Source organism: Rhinopithecus bieti, unplaced genomic scaffold (assembly GCF_001698545.2).
Source record: "Rhinopithecus bieti isolate Rb0 unplaced genomic scaffold, ASM169854v2 scaffold_4101, whole genome shotgun sequence".
Classification (NCBI taxonomy): domain Eukaryota; kingdom Metazoa; phylum Chordata; class Mammalia; order Primates; family Cercopithecidae; genus Rhinopithecus; species Rhinopithecus bieti.
In genome coordinates, this window is record NW_016804458.1 from 1,099,726 (window position 1) to 1,123,434 (window position 23,709).

Below are 23,709 nucleotides of genomic sequence, written 5' to 3' on the forward strand. Positions count from 1 at the left end.
TTGGCAAATCCATTCCACCACTGAAATAACAATTCAAAGTGCTTACCAGGTTAACAGAAAAGTACTGTTTTGTTAAAATGCAGATGTTACATACTAGATAAAAATAGAAAACAAAAGTTCTAAGAAACAGTTTAAATGCTGAATCAGTTTTTGGTGGAAAAATGGTAAAACCAATGGTGCATTTAATGATTAAAATAAATATAATCCAACTAGGAAGTATATTAGTGTATTTTCTAAGAAGTAGAATAATTCAATTTAAAATATTCAAAATCTACTTGATGAAAACTTTTCCTACACCAAAACTAAAACCCACCAAAAAAAATTAAATCTGACAGAGAAACTTTTCCGTCATATACTGTATTTGTATTTCAATTATACTTCTTTTGTGGAAAATATTTACCTGTCAATACAAGCTAGAAATCATGTGGCTATCTGCTGTGACAAAGGCTACAGCCAGAAAAACAGATCCCTTGATGAGCGAGTGTCTATTATAAAAAGCAGCTTTATTCATAAAAGCAAACTACATCAGGAAAGCCAAGAGAACTGTGCCAACTGGTAAACATCAGTTCTAGTATCACCGTTCTTTATAATAAAGTCCAGTAAGTGAGTGAACTACTTCCCTTTCCAAAATAGAAACTAAAAATCTAATATCCTGGACAACATAAAAGGGTAGGTATTGCCAAAATTTGTTACAGAAAGAGTTCAAGATTCTATTCTGAGGTTGAAAACCCTGGTTTCAACACAATTCTAAAGACTTAAAACTGCTATGACAAAATAGTTCATAAAAGACTAAAGTATAAGGGAATAATACACAGAGAATTATGACTTCCCTTCTTAAAATTGGAAAGAAAAAATACACTTGTGGTTTAAAATATAAATGCAGTAATTTTACTTTACATTAAAAGATAGTACAAACTATCAGTGTGCTTAGATAAGGCATATTAAATACTTTCCCCTCAAGTAGGTAACCTCCTTGTATTTTGCTTTTCTTGATAAAATGGAATACTATTAATAGTTACATACTGAAAGAAATAATGTGATATTCAATAATTACCCCTCATATTAAAACAGGAAATGCATTCTAACATCTATTTTTATCAGCATTTTCTTCCAAATTAGTATCATAGACACTTTTGTTTTTTAAAGTATATTATCACCATACTGGGATTAACTATTTTCATTTAGGTTAAGGCTACATCACTAGTAAAAAAAATTTGGGTTCTTATTTTACTATTTAAAAAGACAACATCTTGTATGCAAATAGCTGAAAATTATTTCAAGTTTCATTGCTCACTTCTCCTTTTTTCTCTAATATGCTTTCTTGCCTTTGCTTCTCTATTCCCACCACCTTCCACATTCATCCTGTAACACGTACCTCAAATGCCATCAACTGCAACTCCTATGCCTACCTGTTCCCATGCTGCACCTCTTCAGAAATGACTGTCTCAGCTACGAACACCCAACAACATTTGATTTGTGCCTCAGTTTTGGCATTCATCACAAACCAGTCTTTAATATGAGTATCTTTATAAATTTATAGTTTATACTAGATTTTATGTTCCTTGAGATATCATGAGATAGTGCAGTGGTTTCCAAGCTGTAAAGAGAGTCCTGCTATGTTGTCCAGGCTGGACTTGAACTTTGGGCTAAATAAAACGATCCTCCGATCCTCCTGCCTCAGCATCCCAGATCAGCTGTTAGGTGTGAATTTGTGGAAGTTATTTAATTTCCTCGAGCTACTGTTTCTTCATCTGTCAAATGGACACAATATTATCTATCCCACGAGGCTGCTGTAAGGACTAAATGAATTAAGTGCCTGGCCTGGTACAGTCTCAAAATATTATTTCCCGTCCTCCCTTCCTTTAAGAGAAAGGATAATGTCTTATTAGGGGTAAAAAAAAAAAAAAAAAAAAAAAAAAAAAGAGCAAACAGGAGGAGGAGACCTTAACATTTGTTGGTCTTTTCATGCCATATGTATATTCTATATCTTATCAAGTTTCTTAACTGCCATATGAGTATTATTATCTATCTCAATTTTATAATTAACTCTCCTAAAGACTCTCAGAATAGGTATTCAGATTCAGGTTTCTTAAGTTTTATCACAATAACTTGTACATAAAGAAAATCTGCATTCGATAACTGAAGATACAAATTAAAAGTAACCCTTCATTTATCTATAATTTATATATCTGATAGCCTCATTTGGAAAAATTTAGAAAATTGAGAGTAAGAGATCTCCAGGCATAGACTATAATTTATCTAATTTAGAACACTGCTTCTAGACCTCATAGCTAATTCATTCTGAGTTACATTATTTTAAAAGTTAAAATTTTCACAACCACTTTGGGAAAATAATTTTATTCCTGTTGTATAAATAAGAAAATTGAGGTTAAAAGGAAAGTGACGGTTGAGCTCAATGGCTCACACCTCTAATCCCAGCACTTTGGGATGCCAAGGCATGAGGATTGTTTGAATTCAAGTTTGAGACCAGCCTGGGCAACATAACCAGACACTGTGTCTAAAAAAAAAGGAAAGTGACTTTCTTAAAGTCTTATGACATGTGACCCTTTCCCTCCCAGTCCCACTTCTTCTAAGAGATCTGGAGTAGAAAATTCTTTTGGAAGCAAGCTTCCTATGCTCTTAGAGGGCTAATAGGTGGGGCTACCTTTAAGAAAAAGAAGGCTAAGAGGTATTGTAGTACCTCTGGTTCCTGACCAACCACTCTAGGGCAGGAACAGACTTGGACTTGGGGCAAAAACCCTAGTCAGAAATAACTCCTAGCATTTACTGAGCACCCTCTTAAACCTAGCACTATGCTGTTTTCCATGTATTAGTTCCAAGTCTTTACAAACTTTTTCAAAATAGTTATACATATCTTCTGTTTTGCAGACAAGGAAAATGAAGTTCAGAAAGGATGACTTGCCCAAGGTCATGGTATGCCAGGATTCAAAGCAAGGACCACAGGACCTTAAATTCTAATCCCCTTCACTAATCTAGTGGTTCCCAAGCTTAGACCCAAGTCTGACTCACATAGGAACTTAATGATAGTACGAACAAAAACCAATTATTGAGCCTTACTTCACACCCATGCCTCCATACCCACCCATCCACAGATTACAGTCCAGGAACTTATATTTTTAAAAGAGCTCATACAAGAGTTCCGATGTGACCAGTCTGAGGGACTGCACTAGGCCACACAGGTTTATGTAAGTAAAGACCATTAAGAACAAAAATAATATTCTAGCTCTTCAAAATAAAAGGGGCAGGGGATATAGAATCATTTCATTTCATGTATCTCAAATATATATGAAAAATAAGGGGAAAGATCTATTTCAGGAAGATGGAATTAGAATAATTATTATAACTTGAAGCAAGGACATCAAAATCTATACCCAGCTGAAAGCAATAAACAAAGCACTCAACATGTCAAAAATTTATACTTAGATCACACCAATATTTAAATTTAAAATAAATGGAGGCAAGGCCAGGCAGAGTGGCTCACACCTGCAATCTCAGCACTTTGGAAGGCAGAGATGGATCACTTGAGCCCAGGAGTTTGAGACCAGCCTAGGTAACATAGTGAGACCCAGTCTCTACAAACAATTTTTTAAAAAATTAGCCAGGCGTAGTGGTGTGTGCCTGTAGTCCCAGCTACTCAGGAGGCTGAGGTGGGAGGATTGCTTGAGCCCGGTAAGTTGGAGCTGCAGTGAGCTATGGTTGAGCCACCGTACAACCAGCCTGGGTGACAGAGCGAGACTCTGTCTCAAAGAAATAATAAAATAAAATTTTTAAAACGGAAAAAAAAAGGCTATCAAAGGAGTCTGAATCCAACTCTGAGCAGGTTCATAGACAGTGACAAAGATGATATGCTTCCTTGCCTGATGGGGTGGGGCCATGAAGAAAAAGAGACGCTTCAACAGTATTGATAGGTTCATGAGTTGATAACATTCTCCAGGGCATGATTTTATCTGGAAAAAGACATGAGAAAGAGAGGAGAGATTGACTAATTTAGAATCAGAATTTTTACAAGAAGGGAATATGCCAAAATATTAATAGCAGCTCTTTCTAGGGGAAAAGATTGTAGTAATATTGACTTTTAATTTGGGGCTTTTCTTTTTTATCTTCAATGAATCTAAATTTAGAATGAGATTGAAATTTTGACATTATATTTAAAAATAACACTGTAATTTCTATTTGTAATTATCATTTTGATAACTTGGTATGTCAGTCCAAAGACAATTCATGGAACTTTTTAAGATCTAACTACAATAATAGAAAGGTAGATAAAACTCTACAAGACAGAAGCTTTATTAAAAGACATTATAGGGGCTGAGTGTGGTGGTTCGCAACTATAATCCCAGCACTTTGAGAGGCCAAGGTGGAAGGACTGCTTGAGCCCAGGAGTTTGAGACTAGCCTGGACAACACAGCAAGAACCCCATATCCACAGAAAGTTTTAAAAATGAGCTGGGTATAGTGGTGCATGCCTGTAGTCCCAGCTACTCAGGAGGGTGAAGGAGGAGGACCATTTGCACCCAGAAGTTTGAGGCTGTAGTGAACTATGATTGCACACCACTGCATTCTAGCCTGGGTGACAGAATGAGACCCTGTCTCTAAGAAAAAAACCACCACTAACAAAAAAATGTTATAAACTCAATTTTATCAGTTCCTATCATAATATACTATCATTCCATCCTAGAATCAATTTCTATCATAATGAACTAGAAGAAATCCATTCCTACACCATAATGCACTGAGAAGCTTTTATTTAAAGGAAACCTGAGACATAAAACACATAACATAAAAATCACTCTTTATCTGCTTTGTGAAAGATATGTTAAGAATTTAGTAAAGTGGGTAAGTGATAATCCAGACTATCAGCCATGGAGACATAGATGTCAGCTGTTTAGGATATTACACACCTCACTGGATCTGATCTACAAAATCCTTTAAAGGTAAACCAAGAAATATAAGATACAATAAGACTAGTAGACAGTAAAAGATGTACGGCCCACATAAGATCTTAAAGGCCAGGGACAAAAATACATAACAAATAGGTCATAATCATCTCATATGGAACACATAAAACACCTCAGAATTTAAAAGCAAAAAATGTTAATGTTAAAAAGATGAAATCATTATTAAATCATTTTCTCTGTGTACCCATTCATAAAACATGACTTCTTTTGCCAAAAGCATCTATCACTGTCAAATTCAAGTTCCCCTCAAATCATCTTGACTTAAAAAAAAATACAACAAAATCAAGGATCAGCTTGTCTAAGGCATATTAGAGAGACAGAGGAGAGAGACCTCTTGGCCATCAATTATAAATCGCTCTTATTTTCTACTTTGTATTCAATTTTAAATGTAATCTCAACCTAGTCTTTCCTTCCCAGAACAATTACTGAAATTACATAAAATCCTGAGAATATGAGAAAACATCCCTAGTTTCACGTTAACAGTTTTTCAGTACATCCTTCTTATAAGCATCAGCATTAATACAGGACAAAGACTGTCAAAACAATCTTGTTACTATGATATTTCTCCCGCTGATATTCACATTCTTAAAGATTATCATATCCCCAGAGGAACTGCATAGAGTGGGTATTTTAGGCCTTGTAATTCTACGCACCAGATGAGCCACTATGGTGACATGGTGTGCACAGAGTTCAGCAGTCCCATATCTGCAATATAAAGAGAAGGCAACTGGGTTTATACAATTACTCAGAAACACAAGGAGATGAACTTGCATAAAGCACTAAATATTCTGATGAGGACATTAAAAACTGCCATTACTTCCATGACCAAATAGTATCACAATATACAAAACTCCCTAAACAGTACTCATCTATTGGCTTGAACCAAAGAAAGAAGAGAACTTGTTTCCTAATTTAATGCTGTAATATGAAATCAAAGCATTTTGGGAATTATTATTAAAGGATTATTGAAACATAGTTTTTCTATAAACTTACAATTATAAAATTATTTACTGTCAGTCACTACTAATAACCAATCCAAAGAAAAAGCAAGTATGTTGTACCGAGCAAGGAAGCACCATGCATCCATAGCTAACAAAGAGGTGATCATATTAGCACTAAGTACAGCATTCAGCAGAGCAGCATCCTAATCAAAAACAGAAAAATTTATTTAAATACTAAAATTCACAATAATAGTATTATATTTCTCAAAATAAAACAAGAAAGCACTATCAGAATCCAAATAACAGATCCTCAATGGGAAAGTTCTACTTTCTAGTATCTGAAAGGACACTGCCATTCCCTCAATATTTATTGAGCACCTACTATACATTAAGTACTGTGCTGTGCTATGGAGAGTTCAACATGGTTTTAAATGTGGTAATTCAATCACGAGGATCCACAAAGATTCTCTAAGCAGCCTGAAATATTCAAAACAACATAAATAACATATATGCTTATACTCTTCTTTCTGCTTTTATTCACATACAATATTTAATAGGTGCTAGATAGTATGTAATATCTGAAATGCTACTGATCCTTAAATTTCAGATATTACAAGTATCAAATTCCTAGAATTTCTTAACCTCTTTTCGAATCAAATTCTATTTTTTGAAAATCTACATTATATCTGAGATCTATAAGAGCCCTGGTACTACAAGCTATTAATTTTTCTTTTGAAACTTACTTAAGTACCACATATTTTTTCCTCTTCTCACATTGTCTTTGCATACCTCCCCACCCAAAATGTTTTCTCAAATATTTTAGCCAAATATTAGATCTATACAATATAGGAATCTAGGATTACCATTTTCTAGGACACAACTAAGTTTCATTCAAAACAAATACACGTTAAGATTCCCACACTTTCTTCTGTATATGAATCACAATTTCAGTGAAGAGAAAGCAAAAGTGTAACCTTAGCTTAGCACAGTAAGTAATAAGCTTACCAGTTCAGCAAACAGTGAGGGATGAAAGGAAGTAATAAATGTACACAGATGAACACAAACATGCTGATACAATGTGACAGCCACCTCAGCTTTCCCCTTACTCTTTAATCCCTGTAAATGAACAGGTAGAGAGAGTTCACCAGAACACTGCTCAAAACTGTAGAAAATGGCTTTGAGTAGAGATATCCTGCAGAGAAATTGAGAACATTGAACCCAACGTTAATAACATTTACTAATTAGCAAGTATAATAATATGTAACATGGAAGGTTGTTTAAGCAAAGAAAAATTTCAAGAGGTATACTCAGCAAGTTTCCAACATGTGTGAATATGCACACATAAAAGGAAAATACAGTGTCAAAGAAAATTTTTAATCAGATATTTATGTTAATAGTTATTGTGTAGACTTCATATGGTGTGTCAAAAAAAATTTTTTAATCAGATATTGCTAATATTGTGTAGACAATATATATTGCTACTTTATAACAGTATAGATATAAAATATATAAGCCTATATTAGATGCTAAAAATATTTTAATATTTTAATTTTGTTCAGTATTGCTTAATGGTCAGCATTATAAACATTGATTGTAATAGAGTAGCTGTAAGTAGAAGCATGTAAAAATGAGCTCTGATAAATAGAACACTAGACTATAGGTATATATATAAGGTATATCCTAGCAAATGTTACCTTTAATCATCTTCCTTGCCAACACCATAGTCCACCCTCTAGTTTCTTTCTTCCCGGATTACTCTGTGCTCTAATTTTTCACCTCTTCCTTTATCCCATTCTGTGTACCATGATGAGGTTAGTCTCCCTAAACCTGGCTCTGAGCTTCTATTCTGCTCAAAAACTGAAGCATAATGTTAGAACTTCTCAGCTTTGGAATAAAAGCCTGTCCCATACTGTTGCCATCTTCTACTTTTCCTCCTCATTCCTATATTCATTTTCAACAAATATTCCTTGCTTCCGTCACACTCCTTATTTATGTCTTCCTTTTACTCGTGCTTTTGTCTTCTTTACGTACTTACAATTTGACAGTTTTGTTTTGTTTTGTTTGGAGCAGGGTCTTGCTCTGTCACCCAGGCTGGAGTGCACTGGCATGCTCACTGCAGCTTCAGCCTCCTGGGCTCAAGTGATTCTCTCCTACCTTAGCCTCCTAAGTAACTGGGACCAATGGTGTGTGCCAGCTGTCCTGGCTAATTTTTAAATTTTTTCTAGGGATGAGGTCTCACTATGTTGCCCAGGCTGGTCTTCCAACTCCTGGGCTCAAGTGATCTTCCTGCCTCGGCCTCCCAAAATGCTGGGATTACAGGCGTGAGCCACTACACCCTGCCCATAACTTGACTATTTTTAATTTGTTGTTTAAATCCTCTAAGTTTCTTCAACCATTTTAATCTTAAAATGACTCCTCCTTTTCTGCTACTTATTTTGTTTTCCATTTAATATCTAATTTAGCTATTTAAGTTTCAAGTTACTTGAGGAACTCTGACTTTGTGTAACTCAGTACTAAGATAAACAGTTGGTAAATGATGCAAAAAATGTCCACAAAAATTCTCCTTTAAGGAATTTGACAGTGAATTTCTCTGACAGGACATAAATGTTATGTACACAGAATGGGATAAAGGAAGAGGTGAAAAATTAGAGCACAGAGTAATCTGGGAGGAAAGAAACTAGAGCGTGGACTATGGTGTTGGCAAGGAAGATGATTAAAGGTAAAATTTGCCAGGATATACCATATATATATATATACACACACCTATAGTCTAGTGTTCTATTTACCAGAGCTCATTTTTAAATGCTTCTACTTACATCTGCTCTATTACAATCAATGTTTATAATGCTGACCATTAAGCAATACTAAACAAAATTAAAACATTAAAATATTTTTAGCATCTAATAGAGGTTTATATGTTTTATATTTATCTACTGTTATATAGTAGCAATATATATGTGTGTGTGGCACACACATATGAGGTCTACACAATAACTATTAACATAAATATCTGATTAAAAAAAAAACAAAACTTAATTTCAAGACCATTCCAAACAACAGGGCATTCTCAACCATTGATAATGTGACTGGATAAAAACATGTTTGCTACCTGGTTGTAGTTTCTGAGGCCTGGCTGTCTGTGCACCACAGGGTTTGCACTTCCTTAGGCTGAGATGGCAGCTTATCCATGACAACAACCAGAAGAAGACATTGTGGAAACTGTAGTTCACATGGCAGGTCTTACATGTAATAAAAACACATTAATTCAGCAGCAACCTGATTAATACGTAAAGGAATTTTTTTTTTTTTCAGACAGAGTCTTACTCTGTCACCCAGCCTGGAGTGCAGTGGTGCAATCTCAGCTCACTGCAACCTCCACCTTCTGGGTTCAAGAGATTCTCCTGCCTCAGCCTCCCAAGTAGCTGGGACTATAGGTACATGCCACCACACCCAGCTAATTTTTGTACTTTTAGTAGAGATGGGGTTTCACCATATTGGTCAGGCTGGTCTTGAACTCCTGACCTCAGGTGATCTCCCCGCCTCAGTCTCCCAAAGTGCTGGGATTACAGGCATGATTCACTGTGCCCAGCCAGGTATAATTTTTAAATAAGAAATATGTTTCAAGAAAAGAAACTAAAAGAAACTTAATAAAAATTTCTTAATTGTAAAAAAGAATGGTTAGGGGAAATCACTGTCTCTAACATGTCGTAATAGATGATTTACCATTAAATCTGTTTTGAAGCTTACCTAATTTACTATCCAAAACCACCTGCACAAAAGGTTGAAATGTGAGCAGCTGACTGATAAGTGGATCCAGTGTCACTAGGAAAGCACCTTCTATTTCCTCTTGGTGTGCTTTAGAAATCCTGGTAGCATAAAGGCTTGGAGGAAACTTGCTGGAAAGGGAGAGAAAAAAAACTCATTAATAGCTATCTTATAATTTTAGGTAGAGTAAGTACTATAAACTGATGTTCTAGTAGTAAAAATACATTAAAAACTAAATTTTTAAAAATAAGTGTGCATTTTATAAAACAAAATTCCAAGTACTAAATTGATACCAGAATTGGATCAAGATCTCTAAACCAAACATAGCTATAATTCTATAAAATGAGAAGCTGATAATCTTAGAGAAATCTTTGTTGCTTTGAGGCACTGATACCATTTTGACAATGGTATCCTTAAAATACTATAAAAATCTATCTTAAATCAAAAGTGAAAATACATATTGAAAAGATTATTTCTGATAAATTCTAGCTTATTTCTATTAAAAGCTGTTTTTAGGTGGAGCGTGGTGGCTCACGCCTGTCAAATCCCAGCACTTTGGGAGGCTGAGGCGTGTGGATTGCCTGAGGTCAGGAGTTCAAGACCAGCCTCGCCAACATGGTGAAACCCCATCTCTACTAAAAAATACAAAACTTAGCTGGGTGTGGTGGTGCATGCCTGTAATCCCAGCTACTCGGGAGGCTGAGGCACGAGAATCGCTTAAAACTGGAAGGCGGAGATTGCCGTGAGCCAAGACCGTGCCATTGCACTCCAGCCTGGGTGGGAGAGTGAACTCTGTCTCAAAAAAAAAAAAAAACAACCAACCAACCAAACAAACAAAATGCCGGGCATGGTGACTCACACCTGTAATCCCAGCACTTTGGGAGGCCAAGACCGCGCCACTGCACTCCAGCCTGGGCAGCAAGAGCGAAACTCCGTCTCAAAAAAGAAAAAAAAAAAGTTGTTTTTAAATAGGCAGAACGCTGAATTTACTATGAATTAATACTCAGTTTCTCAGAAGCAAGAGCTTTACAAGAAATAAACCATATACTAACACTGAAGAAGAATGGAAAGACTATTTCATGAAAATGTCTCAGTAACTGGGTTTTAAACTAAAGTTCAATCAAAACTTATGTGAACTAAGATATGTATTCTATATTTTTTGCCACATTAATTGTATACTTGACAATACATAAGAAAACTCTGTCTAGCAGAGGATAACAGCATTTTAAAGTATGCACTTAAGATAAACACTTGAGGTTTTTGTAGAGTGATGGAAAAAGCACCAATCTGTCAATTAGTTACATGACTTTGGTTCATTCATTTGCCCTTCCTGAGACTCAGTTTCGTCATTCGTGACATTGATTCTGAGTTATTGTGAGGATTAATTATAAGTAAATAAAAGACATATACAAATAAAACATAGTAATGAAATTCCAGACTTGAATGACATCTACTGAGCATCATTGCAAGTATTTTTTCAAATATTTTTAAATTAATTTGATAAATGTTTACCAAGTGCCTATGTATACATGCCATGCACTGTTCCACGAGTGAGTGATACAGTAATAAAGAGAATATACCAAGTCACTGTCTTTATAGAGTTTACAATTCTAATGAAAGGGGACAGTTAACAGACAAGTGTACAAGTAAATACATAATATAGCAGAGGTTAATTCAGTGCTGCAGAGAAAAAAAATAAAACAAGGAAAGAAAGACAAGAAGTTCTATTGATGAAAGTCATCTGAGGGTTGAGCAAAGAAGTCACATCATTTGATTTGTGTTTTTTATCACTCATTTTGGCTACTGTGTGGAGAACAAACTAGCGTGAGGCAAAGATATAAACTTTTTTGCAAAATCCAGGCAAGAAAATAATAGTGGGTCAGATCAGATGGTAGCAGTTCAGGTGATGAGAAGTGCATGTACATGCACGTGCGTGCATGCGTGTGTACACTGAAGGTAACACTGACAGAATATGCTAAAGGAGCAAGGTTTTTTGGCCTGATCAATTTGAAGAACGAAGTTGCCACTTAAACTGAAATAAAGAGGTTACAAAAGGAGCAGATTTTATTGGGTATGAGGATGACATGGGTGGAAATCAAGAGTTCAGTTTGGGACAATTTAGTATAGATGTCCTGATTGGTGGTTAGACATTAAAGGAGATATAAATTTAAAGTCTTGAGACTAAATGATAATAGACAGATAACAGGCCTGAGGAGTAAGTGCTGGGACACACTTAACTTAGAAGAGAAACCTGCTAGGGAGGCTGAGAAGGAGCAGATGGTAAGACTGGAACCAAGAGAACTAAGAGTGAGACATGTCCTAGAAACCAAAAGAACAAAGTGTTCATAAAAGAGGATCAAGTGCTGCTGACAGGTTACAGAAGGACTATAATTGACTAGTGGATGCAGTAACGTGGTGGTCACTCATGACCTTAACAAGAACTATTTCGATGACGTGTTGGTGCAGAAAGCCTGACTGGACTAGATTCAAGAAAAGAGTTGAGACAGGGGTATAGACAACTCCTTCTAGAAATTTTGCTGTAAAGAAAGACAGAGAAACGAGAGGGTATTTGTAGGAGGATGTAGAGTCAAAAGATTTTGTTTTGTATTGTTAAGAAGGGAAAAATAACAGCATATTTGTATACTCATGAGAGTGACCCAGTATGGAGGAAAGGCTGATGATGCAAGAGGGAAAGGGAATAATTGCTGGTGCAAGGTCACTGAGCCTGTGAGAGAGGATGAAATCCAATGCCCAATGGAGAGGCTAGTCTTAGGGGCACAGTTCACTTATGGTAGTGAGGGAATGAATATATGGGTCTAGATACACATAGAATAGTAGATGTGTTACAGGAAACATACAGCAGCCCTCTTTTAATTGCTTCTATTTTTCCTCAGTGACACAGGAAGTGAGGTCATTGACAATGAGGAATTGGGAAGATGTTGGAGATACAGGAAGTTTGAGGAAGGAAAGGTGTGAAAAAGCTGTCTGGGACACTAAATGAATTATGAAGCTGCAACAGGACTGATGATAAATGAATTCATTTTGTGTCAAATTTAGGGCTCTTTGGAGGTAACCATCAATTTTAGAAGTCGCTTAGCCCCATCTAAATTTTGATACCTTTCTGTAATTCACTTTCTTTTCTGATATGGTTTCAGAAAAAAGACCGTCCTGTAAAGTGAATTACAGAAAGGTATCAAAATTTAAATTTAAATGGGGCTGACTTAAACTTCATAGAAACAAAATAAAATAAAGATTAAAAAATGCCAATATAAAATATAAAGGCATATATAAGGTACACGTATATTTGTGTGTATATATATATTTATATTTGCCATTGGATTTTATCACCCTACTAATTATCACTCCTGTATAAGGTACTAGTAAAATACAAAGATAAGCATAACTCATGTGGAATGTATCTTTCAAAAGCCTCTATCTCCAATTATTTCAAGCTAGCAGATAAAAATTACTAAAACATTAAGAAAAATTTTTGTTTTATTGTAAAATGGTAGGTACTTAAGCACTGCATGGCACAGATGGCATTGTTATATCTTAATAATCATATGGCATTCTTCTTACCTGTGTATCTGAAGATACAGGTGGTGCAAAGTACAGCAAGAATCAGAGAGGAAAGGAAGAAATTCCTAAAATAAAACAATTCTATTCATTCTTTGCATAAAATGTGTCTTTTTAGTACATATCATCTCACAAAGGAATGCAAACTAAAATAAAATCCTGAATGTGCCCCCTTTTTAAAAAAAATTATTTTTCTTTCTTTTCTTTTTTTTTCTTTTTTTTTTTTTGAGACGTAGTTTCACTCTTGTTGCCCAGGCTGCAGTACAATGGTGTGATCTCGGCTCACTGCAACCTCTGCCTCCCGGATTCAAGCAATTCTCACGCCTCAGCCTCCCAGGTAGCTGGGATTACAGGCGTGCATCACGATACCCGGCTACTTTTGTATTTTTAGTAGAGGAAGGGTTTCACCATGTTGTCCAGGCTGTTCTTGAACTCCTGACCTCAGGTCATCCGCCCGCCTTGGCCTCCCAAAGTGCTGGGATTACAGGCATGAGCCACCACACTTTAAAAACTGTGTCATAATTTTTAAAGAGGCCTGCATATTTGAGAGTCATCAGAATAGTAGTGGTAACTGTCAAACAGAAAAGTTGTCGACCGGGCACAGTGGCTTACACCTGTAATGTCGGCATTTTGGGAGACCAAGGTGGACAGATCACCTGAGGTCAGGAGTTCGAGACCAGCCTGACCAATATGGTGAAACCTCATCTCTACCAAAAATACAAAAACTAACCAGGTGTGATGGCAGGCGCCTGTAGTCTCAGCTCCTTGGGAGGCCGAAGCACGAGAATCGCTTGAACCTGGGAGGCGGAGGTTGCAGTGAGCCGAGATCATGCCATCACACTCCAGGCCTGTGCAACAGAGTGAGACTTTGTCTCAAAAAAATAAATAAACAGAAAAGTTGTCAAGGCAGATTATTTGCAAAGATGAGCAGAGAATGCTTACAGCAGTCAGTGAACAAAACATTATTAGTAAAAGATGTTAGTGGTTTTTAAAAAAACTACTGTCCGTGTTCAATTTGTTTTTGACCTTTTCTTCTGTTTTTGAGGAAAGATAAGGGTTTCCAATTATGATTTATTATAGTCAGAATTCCATGGCTGGTACCCTGGCTACTGATACACTGCCATCCAAATTGGTCTTTCTGGGCAGCTGCCATTTAAGAGTAGTTGGTTGCTTCTTACACTGGGTTCCCTGCAGCTTGCAGGGTTTAAAATATTCCAGTGGCAAAAGTATTCCAGTGGCAAAAGTATTCCAGTGGCAAAAGTATTCCAGTGGCAAAAATATTCCAGTGGCAAAAGTATTCCAGTGGCAAAGACACATTGTGGGAAATGCACCAATGGTATTTGATGGGTAGTAACCCATCTGATATTTGCTTGGTGTGTAGGGAGGCAAAGTTTTCCCTGACTATGCTGCTTGTCTTTTTGAAAAAATCAATTCCATCAGGGGAATCTTTAAAATTTTCAAATGATCATCAGCTTTTCCTATATCTTATAATACAATAAAACTATTTCTTTTACTTTCTAAGACATAGTCTAACCATAAAAAAGAAATCACATCTGTACTTAAATCCCAACCTTACTGGTTTCTAGATATGTGACTTGATCAAGTTATATGCTATCTGAGCTTGAGCTTTCTATTCTGTGGAATGGGGATAATAATTCGTTTTTTGAGAGGACTACAATTAAATAAAGTAACGTATAATAAAGACTTACCTTAGCATAGTGCAAAAGGGAGTTAGCAAAAAAACGACACAATTTGAGTGTTTTCTGAAATAATCTGTAGTCAGCATTATCCTGAACCAAAAAGGGAAATAAGCATAATAAATAAGAATATAAAATTAGCTAAACTTACAAATGAGACAATATTTTCTAAAAAACAAAACCAAAACAAAACCTCTTAAACATGGTATAAAAATTTTCCAAGAAAATATAACTCTTCTTTGAATTATTAGGTGCAATGCAAATAACAAATGACAATAGTATTAAATTCTACATTACTGAAAAGAAATCTTAACCTATGATAGCAAAAGAGGTGATCCTTCTTGGTTGATCTGAAAGTGAAAGAAATTTAAATACCTTATTCTTTGTTACATGGGGATAAGTTTAACGGATGATCAAAAGAAAAAGGTCTTACAAATCAAAGAAAGAATGATACATAAAAGAAAACAGGTAAAGACATAAAAACATATTTCACAAAAAAGACAAAACAAACTGCCAATAAATTCATACTGAAAAATATCCAAATTACAACCTAATTATACATATTTGGGGAAGGGGAAAGTTTGAGGGTTATTTGATTAGCAAAGATTAAAAAGACTGAAAATATCCCTGCACTAGTAAGGAAGTAAGGTAACAAGCACTTTCTTTTACTACTGATGGGAGCATAAAATAATACATTATTATAAAAAGCTGAAGTGTTAAAACATCTTAATTGAGTAGCAGTTCAATTTCTGGGAACATAGTCTATAGAAATACTAGCATAGGTATGCAATATGACGTTTTTGGCTGCTTGGCCTATGGAGTAGCCATTCTTTATTCCTTTACTTTCTTCATAAACCTGCTTTCATCTTAACTCTATGGATTCACCTTGAATTCTTTCTTGCACAAGTTCCAGACCTCTTTTGGCATCTGGATCAGGACCCCTTTCCAGTAATAACTTCCTGGCAAACCCCGTAGGGACAATACTGAGGAGACCTCCAGTGCCAAAAAGTAGACTGCAGCACCAATTGGCCAACTTTTGTTAAGTGGTGGGGTACCCAGGTGATGAAGAGGACTGGGTTAGAGCCCTAACTTATAGGAGTTGAGAGTCTCTCCTAAGACAGGGTGGGTTTAAACACCCCTCTTAATAAAAGGAAAGGATACTTGACTGAACTTTGGTTTGCAGCCCAACTTAGGAAAATTAGACTTCTTCCTAAGATTTAGGGCGTTAGAGATCCCCCTCAGTAAAGTCCCTCTGGGCTAAGAACAGGTTTGGCACTACGGGATGTTAACTGCTATTCACTTTGGATTACTCAGCCTTGCACTCTTGCTGACAGCTATGGGTGACAGGATTAGGCATGTACAGAATCATGGGACATGGGGAGCTTTTATCCTCCCCAAAAGGGGAAACTTGAGCTGATGGGACTGCTGAAAAAGGTCCCTTCACTACAGACAAGTGCTGCCTGAACTTGACTCAGTGCCACTGCAATGGAGGGGTCTTTCTCAGGCCTCCCTGAGCTCCTCACCTTCCCAACCCTGCCACAGGCAATGCTTTTCTCCCATTCTCTCCTTTCCTTTTCTTATCTTTTCTGTTACTCAGATCAACTGTCCATTCTTTCGTCTTGCCCAGAGACAACATGTTGAAAAATATCCTGAGGAGCTTGACCTTGTAACCACATGGCAGTACTTGCTCTATCTCTACTATCCCAAGAACAGGAATTTAGGGGTTGTTATAATTAGCTCTAAAAATTACCTTGAGCCTTTGCAAGCTCAAAATTGGCTGCTCTGGGCTCCAATGGAAATTGCCTAGTGCTGGAGCTCAGCAGCTAAGGCTTTGCCATTTTACAATGGCTGGTGGCCCAGGTTCAATCTGGCAAAGGCAATGAATACTTTCTGGTTGGTATCTGTGTGACCTTTACCATTTGTTGATTCTCTTCCCCTCCATGAACTGTCTTAAATTTTTCTTTCTCTGAGCACCTGGAAGGTTACTCGCTTCAAAAGCCAGAAATATTGGCACTTTGGCATGGCTAAAGACGGGTAATAGCGGATTTAAAAGGACGTTTTAAAAAGTGCCATGGTTAAGTCAGTTTAATTGAAAGCAGATAATCAAGCTTTAACAGCCTGGGACTCCATCGGAAAACAGAGAGGGCACCACAGATCCCTTTTAAGTGAAAACCTCTATTTTCCTCATGGAACCCCAAAATTTAAAATGGATAGATCCCTCTCAAAATCTAAGGCTGTGTTCTGTTTTGTATTGCATTATCTGATGATTTTCACTTTGGGGGTATCAGAAATTACTTCACAGAGCTTTGGTATATAACTAGGTAGGAAATATACTTTTGGGTATAACTAATGGCACAAGGGGGATACTCAGATCTTTGCACATTTGGATCAGAAGCATGCTCTTGGCCACCTAGAAGGTATGCGGATGTCCCCATCGTCCCCTCAACCCCCACTGAGATACAACTCCCATGAGTGATGGGCTGATCACAGAATGGACTGATTGGCTTTGGGTTACTTTGCAATGAAATGCATGGTAAAATCATTGGACTGCCTTGTTCCATAGTGTTTCTCTTTTGGGAATCCAGGATCCAGTATACAAATGGGACACTTAATTTTTGGGGATCTGTTTTGCATTCCAACTGTGCCTGCTTATTAGGCTGTAGACACTGCATGCTTTCCTGGCCCTGTTCCTCCAAGGGCTCTACCCTAAACCCAGTAATCCAATTAAGAAACTGGCAAATGAGCCAAGTGTGGTGGCTCACACCTGTAATCCTAGCATTTTGGGAGGCTGAGGCAGGCAGATCACTTGGGGTCAGGAGTTCAAGACCAGCCTGGCCAACATGGCGAAACCCCGTCTCTACTAAAAACACAAAAAATTAGCCAGGCGTGTTGGCTCATACTTGTAATCCCAGCTACTTGGGAGGCTGAGGCAAGAAAATCATTTGAACCCAGGAAGTGGAGGTTTCAGTGAGCTAAGATCATGCCATTGTACTCCAGCATGGGCAACAGAGCAAGACTCTGTCTCTAAATAAATAAATAAAACTGGCAAATGAAAAATCTTATAACTACTGCATCTCTTCTTATGTGTATTTATATGTATTATGTGTGAAATATAAAAGAGCTTTGATAACTGGCTTAAAAATAATGAACACTTAAATATTTTGTCAGAAAAGTAAAAAGTGGAATGCCTTTTAATTCATGTGACTTAAGTAATTTCTGGGAAATACAGTTTTAGAGATTATTGGTAAAATCAAAATATCTTCAAAATAAAGACATGTGGTTTAAATTAGGAAGGTTAGATATTAGGTTTGCTAAATGCTTTAAGGTGATAAACTGCTTGACTTTTGAAAACTGTTTAACTTACTTACTTTGGAGCAGATTCTAGGTAAGGCCTGGGGACATGTGGTGTTAGCCATGCCCCCTAGCTATGCTAGAAAGAGTCAGACCTTATCTGCACTTCTGTTCTGTGTCCTAGGCTGCATACCTAGTACATAATTAGAATTCCTTACTTACCAAGGTTTTCCACCCTAAGTAAAAGTTGCTAAGAGTTAACATTGTAATATGTAATTGAAGACTACTGAAGAAACAGTTTTACATTACAGGTATGTAAGGAAAGTGAAATGTGTTGTTGGTAAAAGATTGTAAGAGAGCATGAGAATGTGTATTTTTGACCTAGATTAAAGGGGGATAGGATTGTTTTAAGTTAAATAGGATAATGCTGAAGGTCTGAGCAAGTTGTACATTTGTAAAAAATTAATCTTGTAAAAAAAAAATCTGTGTGAACATATTGGCTAAAGTTAAAGGGATATTATTCAGTTTTTCCATAAATTGAACACTGCAAAAAATCACAACAGGGTTTCCTAAGAGCAATAATCTACTCTTTAACAAAAATTGTAAAGAGTTGTAAACAGTTTATGAGAATCATACCTTATGGTTATACTGACTACAATTAGATTTTATACCGATTAAATTTTATACTGATTAAAATTAGATTTGTCTATACAGTTTTATTAAGAATTGGGGTTAACAATAGGACACTATTGCAAAGGTGAAACTTTGCTTTTTTGGTATAAAAATCATACAGGAAGCACTATAAAATGATGCCTGGCTTTCTTTGGGCTATATTTGTATAAATGTTACTGGCAAGTGTTCCAAAATTATGGGAAACAACTATAATTCTGATATAACTTAGTGTTGTTATAATTGTTATATAAAATTGTTATGTGCCACAGAAGTAACCAAAATCCCTAGTCAATTATGACTTTAACAGAGACTGCCATAAGGCATTTTGTCATCCAGAGACAATTGTCTGGTTTTAATCAAAAGGTAATTTTTAATCAGCTATAGAACTTTGACAGGTGCTTTTCAATGTAGGTTTCCAATAACTTTGGCAATTGTGACATTAAAATAGAGGAAAGAAATTTTGAGGACTCTCATGAAGAGCTGGAGTGTTTGTGGATATCAAATAGGGCAAGCGTTAACTACACAGACTGAACTAACAGAAGACTGAAGTAATTTTTTTTAATTTTTTTTTTAAATGTTGCTTATCCTTTGTTTTATTTTTCAGAGTCAAGAAAACTTTTCTTTTGAGCTGCTCTGAGCTTTTCTTTGAGCTGTTTAACAATTGAGTAAAGTATATCACTGTGAATAAAATTTGGAGCCTATTTGTTTCCGATTTCTCCAGAATTTGGAACCTATTTGTGAATATTCTCAACTTATGGCAACATAGTTATTTGCATAAACGCAATACAAATGTTTTCTTTTGCAACAGGACACAACTGGATAAACTGGTTATTTTACCAAGGCTTTGGCTGGAATAGTGTGCTTTCCTTTAAGGAATCAAACTTGACTTATAAAGCCAATAAAGGCCCTTGGGAAAACTTGCCTCATACCTTGTTTATGCCAGGGTTCCTGACCTATGGTAAGTAAAGAATGTCACTTTCTGACAGGCCCAGGAGCCCCAAGTTATCTTGGGACCTCAAGAGGAGAGGAATTTATCTAATTCATATTTTAAAGTCTTATCTGAGTTTCCTTATAAAACAGAGTTCCATCAAAGCCAGTTTTTAAAAGCCCATGTGAAAAATCATTATTCTTGCTGTACTTTATACAGATAATCAGGCCAAGTATAAAAAAGCAAATCAGTCTTATCATGATGTGTCTTTAGTAAAAATGGGAGACTAGAGAGAGAAAAAAAAATTATGTTTCAAAAACTATGGTACACTTGTTATTAGGTGTTTTTGAGTGTTTTTCTCATCAGTTGTTTTCGAGTTTTTTTCCTGCAATTTAGACTAACCTGCTTATTTCTGTGAACCAACCAGTGATCTCTGGCTGCTGCTCAGAAGAAACAAGAGGGATAGTAATTGTGAAAATCTGGATCAGTATTCTAATTCTGGGGCGACTGGAATCAGCTTGGTTTCCAACAGTTGCCCAGTTCATGGAAAGTCTTCTTATTTAGTACTTGGGATAATTTTACTTATTTTGCTTTACGGTTGTGGAATACACTGCTGTTGCACTCTGTGTAGGAATACGAAGTAAGCTTACTGAATGTTTTATTAAATTGAACACTTACTAATCTTCCAGATATCACCTTTTTTCGGAACTGAGAGTTACGAATGGCCCTCATGATACTGACACTTTCTGACTGATCTCCCCTCTACCTGGAATATAAGAGACCCCAATAGTTAGGCAGGAATATCATCATCCCTATTCAGCCCCAAGAAATTATAGAAGATATCTATCTGTCCCTCTACAACCCTTAGGATTAAGGGTTCCCTTATAAAAAGGAGGGGGCAAATATGTCACAGGTGTTTTAACCAGAGGACTCCATCTTGAAAAGGCGCTGGGTAAAATGAGGCCAAGACCTGCTGGATTGCATTTCTAGGAAGTTAGGCATCCTAAGTCACAGGATGAGATGGGAGGTCAACACAAGACACAGGTCACAAAGAACTTGCTGATAAAACAGCATGCTGTAGAGAAGCCGGCCAAAACCCACCAAATCCAACATGTTAACAAAAGTGACTTCTGGTTGTCCTCACTGCTCATTATACACTAATTATAATGCATTAGCATGATAAAAGATACTCCCATCAGTTCCATCACAGTTTACAAATACCCTGGCAACAACCGGAAGTAATCCTATATGATCTACAAAGGGTTTCTAGAAACCCTTAGTTCTGGGAATTGCCTACCCCTTTCCCAGAAAGGGAATAATCTACTCCTTGTTTAGCATATAAATCAGGAAATGGCCATAAAAGTGGCCAACCAGGAGACTTTGGGGTTGCTCCGACTATGGAATAACCATTCTTTACTCTTTTAACTTTCGTTTTTTTCTTTTTGAGACGGAGTCTTGCTCTGTCACCCAGGCTGGAGTGCAGTGGCGTGATCTCGATTCACTGCAACCTCCACCTCCTGGGTTCAAGCGATTCTCCTGTCTCAGCCTCCTGAGTAGCTGGGATTACAGGCGCCCGCCACCGTGCCCAGCTAATTTTTGTACTTTTAGTAGAGATGGGGTTTCACCATGTTGGCCAGGCTGGTCTCGAACTCCTGACCTTGTGATCCACCTACCTCAGCCTCCCAAAGTGCTGGGAATACAGGTGTGAGCCACCGTGCCTGGCCTTATTCCTTTACTTTCTTAAGAAACTTGCTTTCACTTTACAAAAAAAAACAACTTTTTTAATATAGTGAAAACTGAAACGAACCAAGTATGCAACATGTGGGGAACACCTAAATACAGCTGACCTCTGAACAACATGGGGTCTAGGGGTGCCAACCCCCATGTGGTCTAAAATCCGAGTATAACTTTTGAGTCTCCAAAAACACTAATAGCCTACCACTGACCATAAGCCTTACCAATAAAAACAGCTGATTAACATATTTTGTATGTTATATGTATTAACACTATTTACAAAATGAATCATATGTCTGAAATGGCAGGTAATTGCAGTTGTAGACCTCAATTTACAATACGTATTAAGGAATTCTTGGGAGCACTTCCAGCATCACTAGTGGCTCTTCTTATGGGTTTACCATATTGCATTAAAGATGATGAAAAAATATGGAGGCACCTCAAGAGCTATACTTTTTACTGAGAAACGCAATTTACTTACTGGAGAGACAAACTGCTCATGTGGGAATGGTTAGTATCACATGGCCTTGCAAAACTTGAGTTCACAGTAACAGCAACAGGAAGTGGCTATGAAATTATTGTATTACATTGAATATATATATTGAAAATAATGGCAAAAACTGCAATTACTTTTGCACAACTACAATATGTACCACAGTTAATTTTATGTAATTATGATTTAATACCGCATCTTTACATTTGTTTACATTTCTCTCAACTGCATGGTACCATGTATGGTCTCTGTGTGCTAAGTTTTGATAAATTTTAACCTTTGATAATAGATTTGTGTTATTTTATTGTAATAAATGACAATTTTTAAAAATCTGCATAAGTTGACCTGTGCAGTTTGGACCTGAATTGTTCAAGGGTCAACTACAAATTTATAGTATAATCATAAACTGTAATACCATATAGCTATTAAAAAGAATCAGGTACATATACCTTCATGGACACAGAAAGCCCTAAGGATAAACTGTTAAGCAAAAACCCAAGTTGTAAACAATTTGTATAATGTAAAAATTAGTAACACAAGTTGAGTCATTCTTGTCATACCCAACTAAAACAGAATCAACAGGCCTGGGGGAAAAGCACTTGGGGCACAAAATATTTCTCCCAAAATGTAATTCTCTGTAAGCCTGGCTGCTGAAACTGCCTGCTGTAACTGGAAACCAGTTTATCTAAGGGTTACTGAAAGAACCTGGTGCAACTCTAAGACCAGTGTTACCCATTGCCCTCACTCACCAATCAGAGCTTGACAGCTCCCCAAATCTAGTGCCAATGGACTTTCTTGAAGAGCCATATGTAATATTTCTCCTTTTATATAAGACCGCTAACCTTCTCTTTTTTCTGTGGACACACCCAAACAATTGGTCTGCATGTATGCTACAAATTGCAATTACTTCCTCCCAAATAAAACGTTTTGTTTTCAAAGATTTGTCTATTGACTCTAATAATAACATAATCCTATCACTATTTTTAAATGTGTTCAATGTTAATGTTTTCTCCTACACCCAAAATAAATAAAAAAAAACTTTCCTGTAATTCTTTCTAGTAGATGAAAATAGGATTTCACTTTCCATGTTAGATACTTGTGTAATATGTGTGTTTTCTGATTACGTATTACATTTGTAAATTGATAAAACAGTGGGTAGTGCCAACAGTATGCAGGGGAAGGCTATAGATTAATCTGCCTGGATTTAAGTCCTGGTCCTACTACAACTACTATATGATCTGGGGAAAGTTACTAAACCTTTCTGTGGCCCAGTTTTCTCATCCACAATGAGGCTAATACAAGATTATTGTGAGATTTAAACAGTGTCTGACATTTAAGCAACTTAGCTCAATAAATATTGGTTGTTCCATCACCCAAGTTTATAATACACATTATGATCCAAACAGCTTTAAATAGTGCCATAAAATTAAGTCAAACAAATTACTGTCTTTAATTTGTGAATTATTTCATATGAAAATAACATATCTTAACTTATATGTTAATTGGCTACAATTTGATTTCTTTTCCAATATAGCAAAATCTTCATTAACCCCAGTCAAAACAGAGTTGGATGGTTCGCTAATGGAACATGATCCCTCATTCTGACCTTTATTAAAATATTTGAAAATAGTCAA

General features: G+C 36.4%; 1 protein-coding gene across 6 annotated transcripts in view; it reads right to left on the reverse strand.

The window, feature by feature from the left end:
• The window catches only part of FIRRM (FIGNL1 interacting regulator of recombination and mitosis), a 59,878-nt gene that overhangs the window by 16,943 nt on the left and 19,226 nt on the right, over positions 1-23,709 (reverse strand). For 5 of the 6 annotated variants that reach the window (XR_001884772.1, XM_017868424.1, XM_017868422.1 and 2 more), the window contains 8 exons: positions 14,970-15,050; positions 13,264-13,328; positions 9,667-9,815; positions 9,029-9,158; positions 6,925-7,111; positions 6,040-6,122; positions 5,632-5,683; positions 3,879-3,968 (listed from right to left, as the gene is read on the reverse strand). Coding sequence is in view for 5 of the 6 variants with exons in the window: in XM_017868424.1 (XP_017723913.1) it covers positions 3,879-3,968; positions 5,632-5,683; positions 6,040-6,122; positions 6,925-7,111; positions 9,029-9,158; positions 9,667-9,815; positions 13,264-13,328; positions 14,970-15,050 (837 nt within the window). In the remaining variant the exon portion in view is untranslated. Of the gene's footprint in view, positions 1-3,878; positions 3,969-5,631; positions 5,684-6,039; positions 6,123-6,924; positions 7,112-9,028; positions 9,159-9,666; positions 9,816-13,263; positions 13,329-14,969; positions 15,051-23,709 lie in introns of those variants that run through there. The other variant, XM_017868426.1, reaches the window with a different exon arrangement.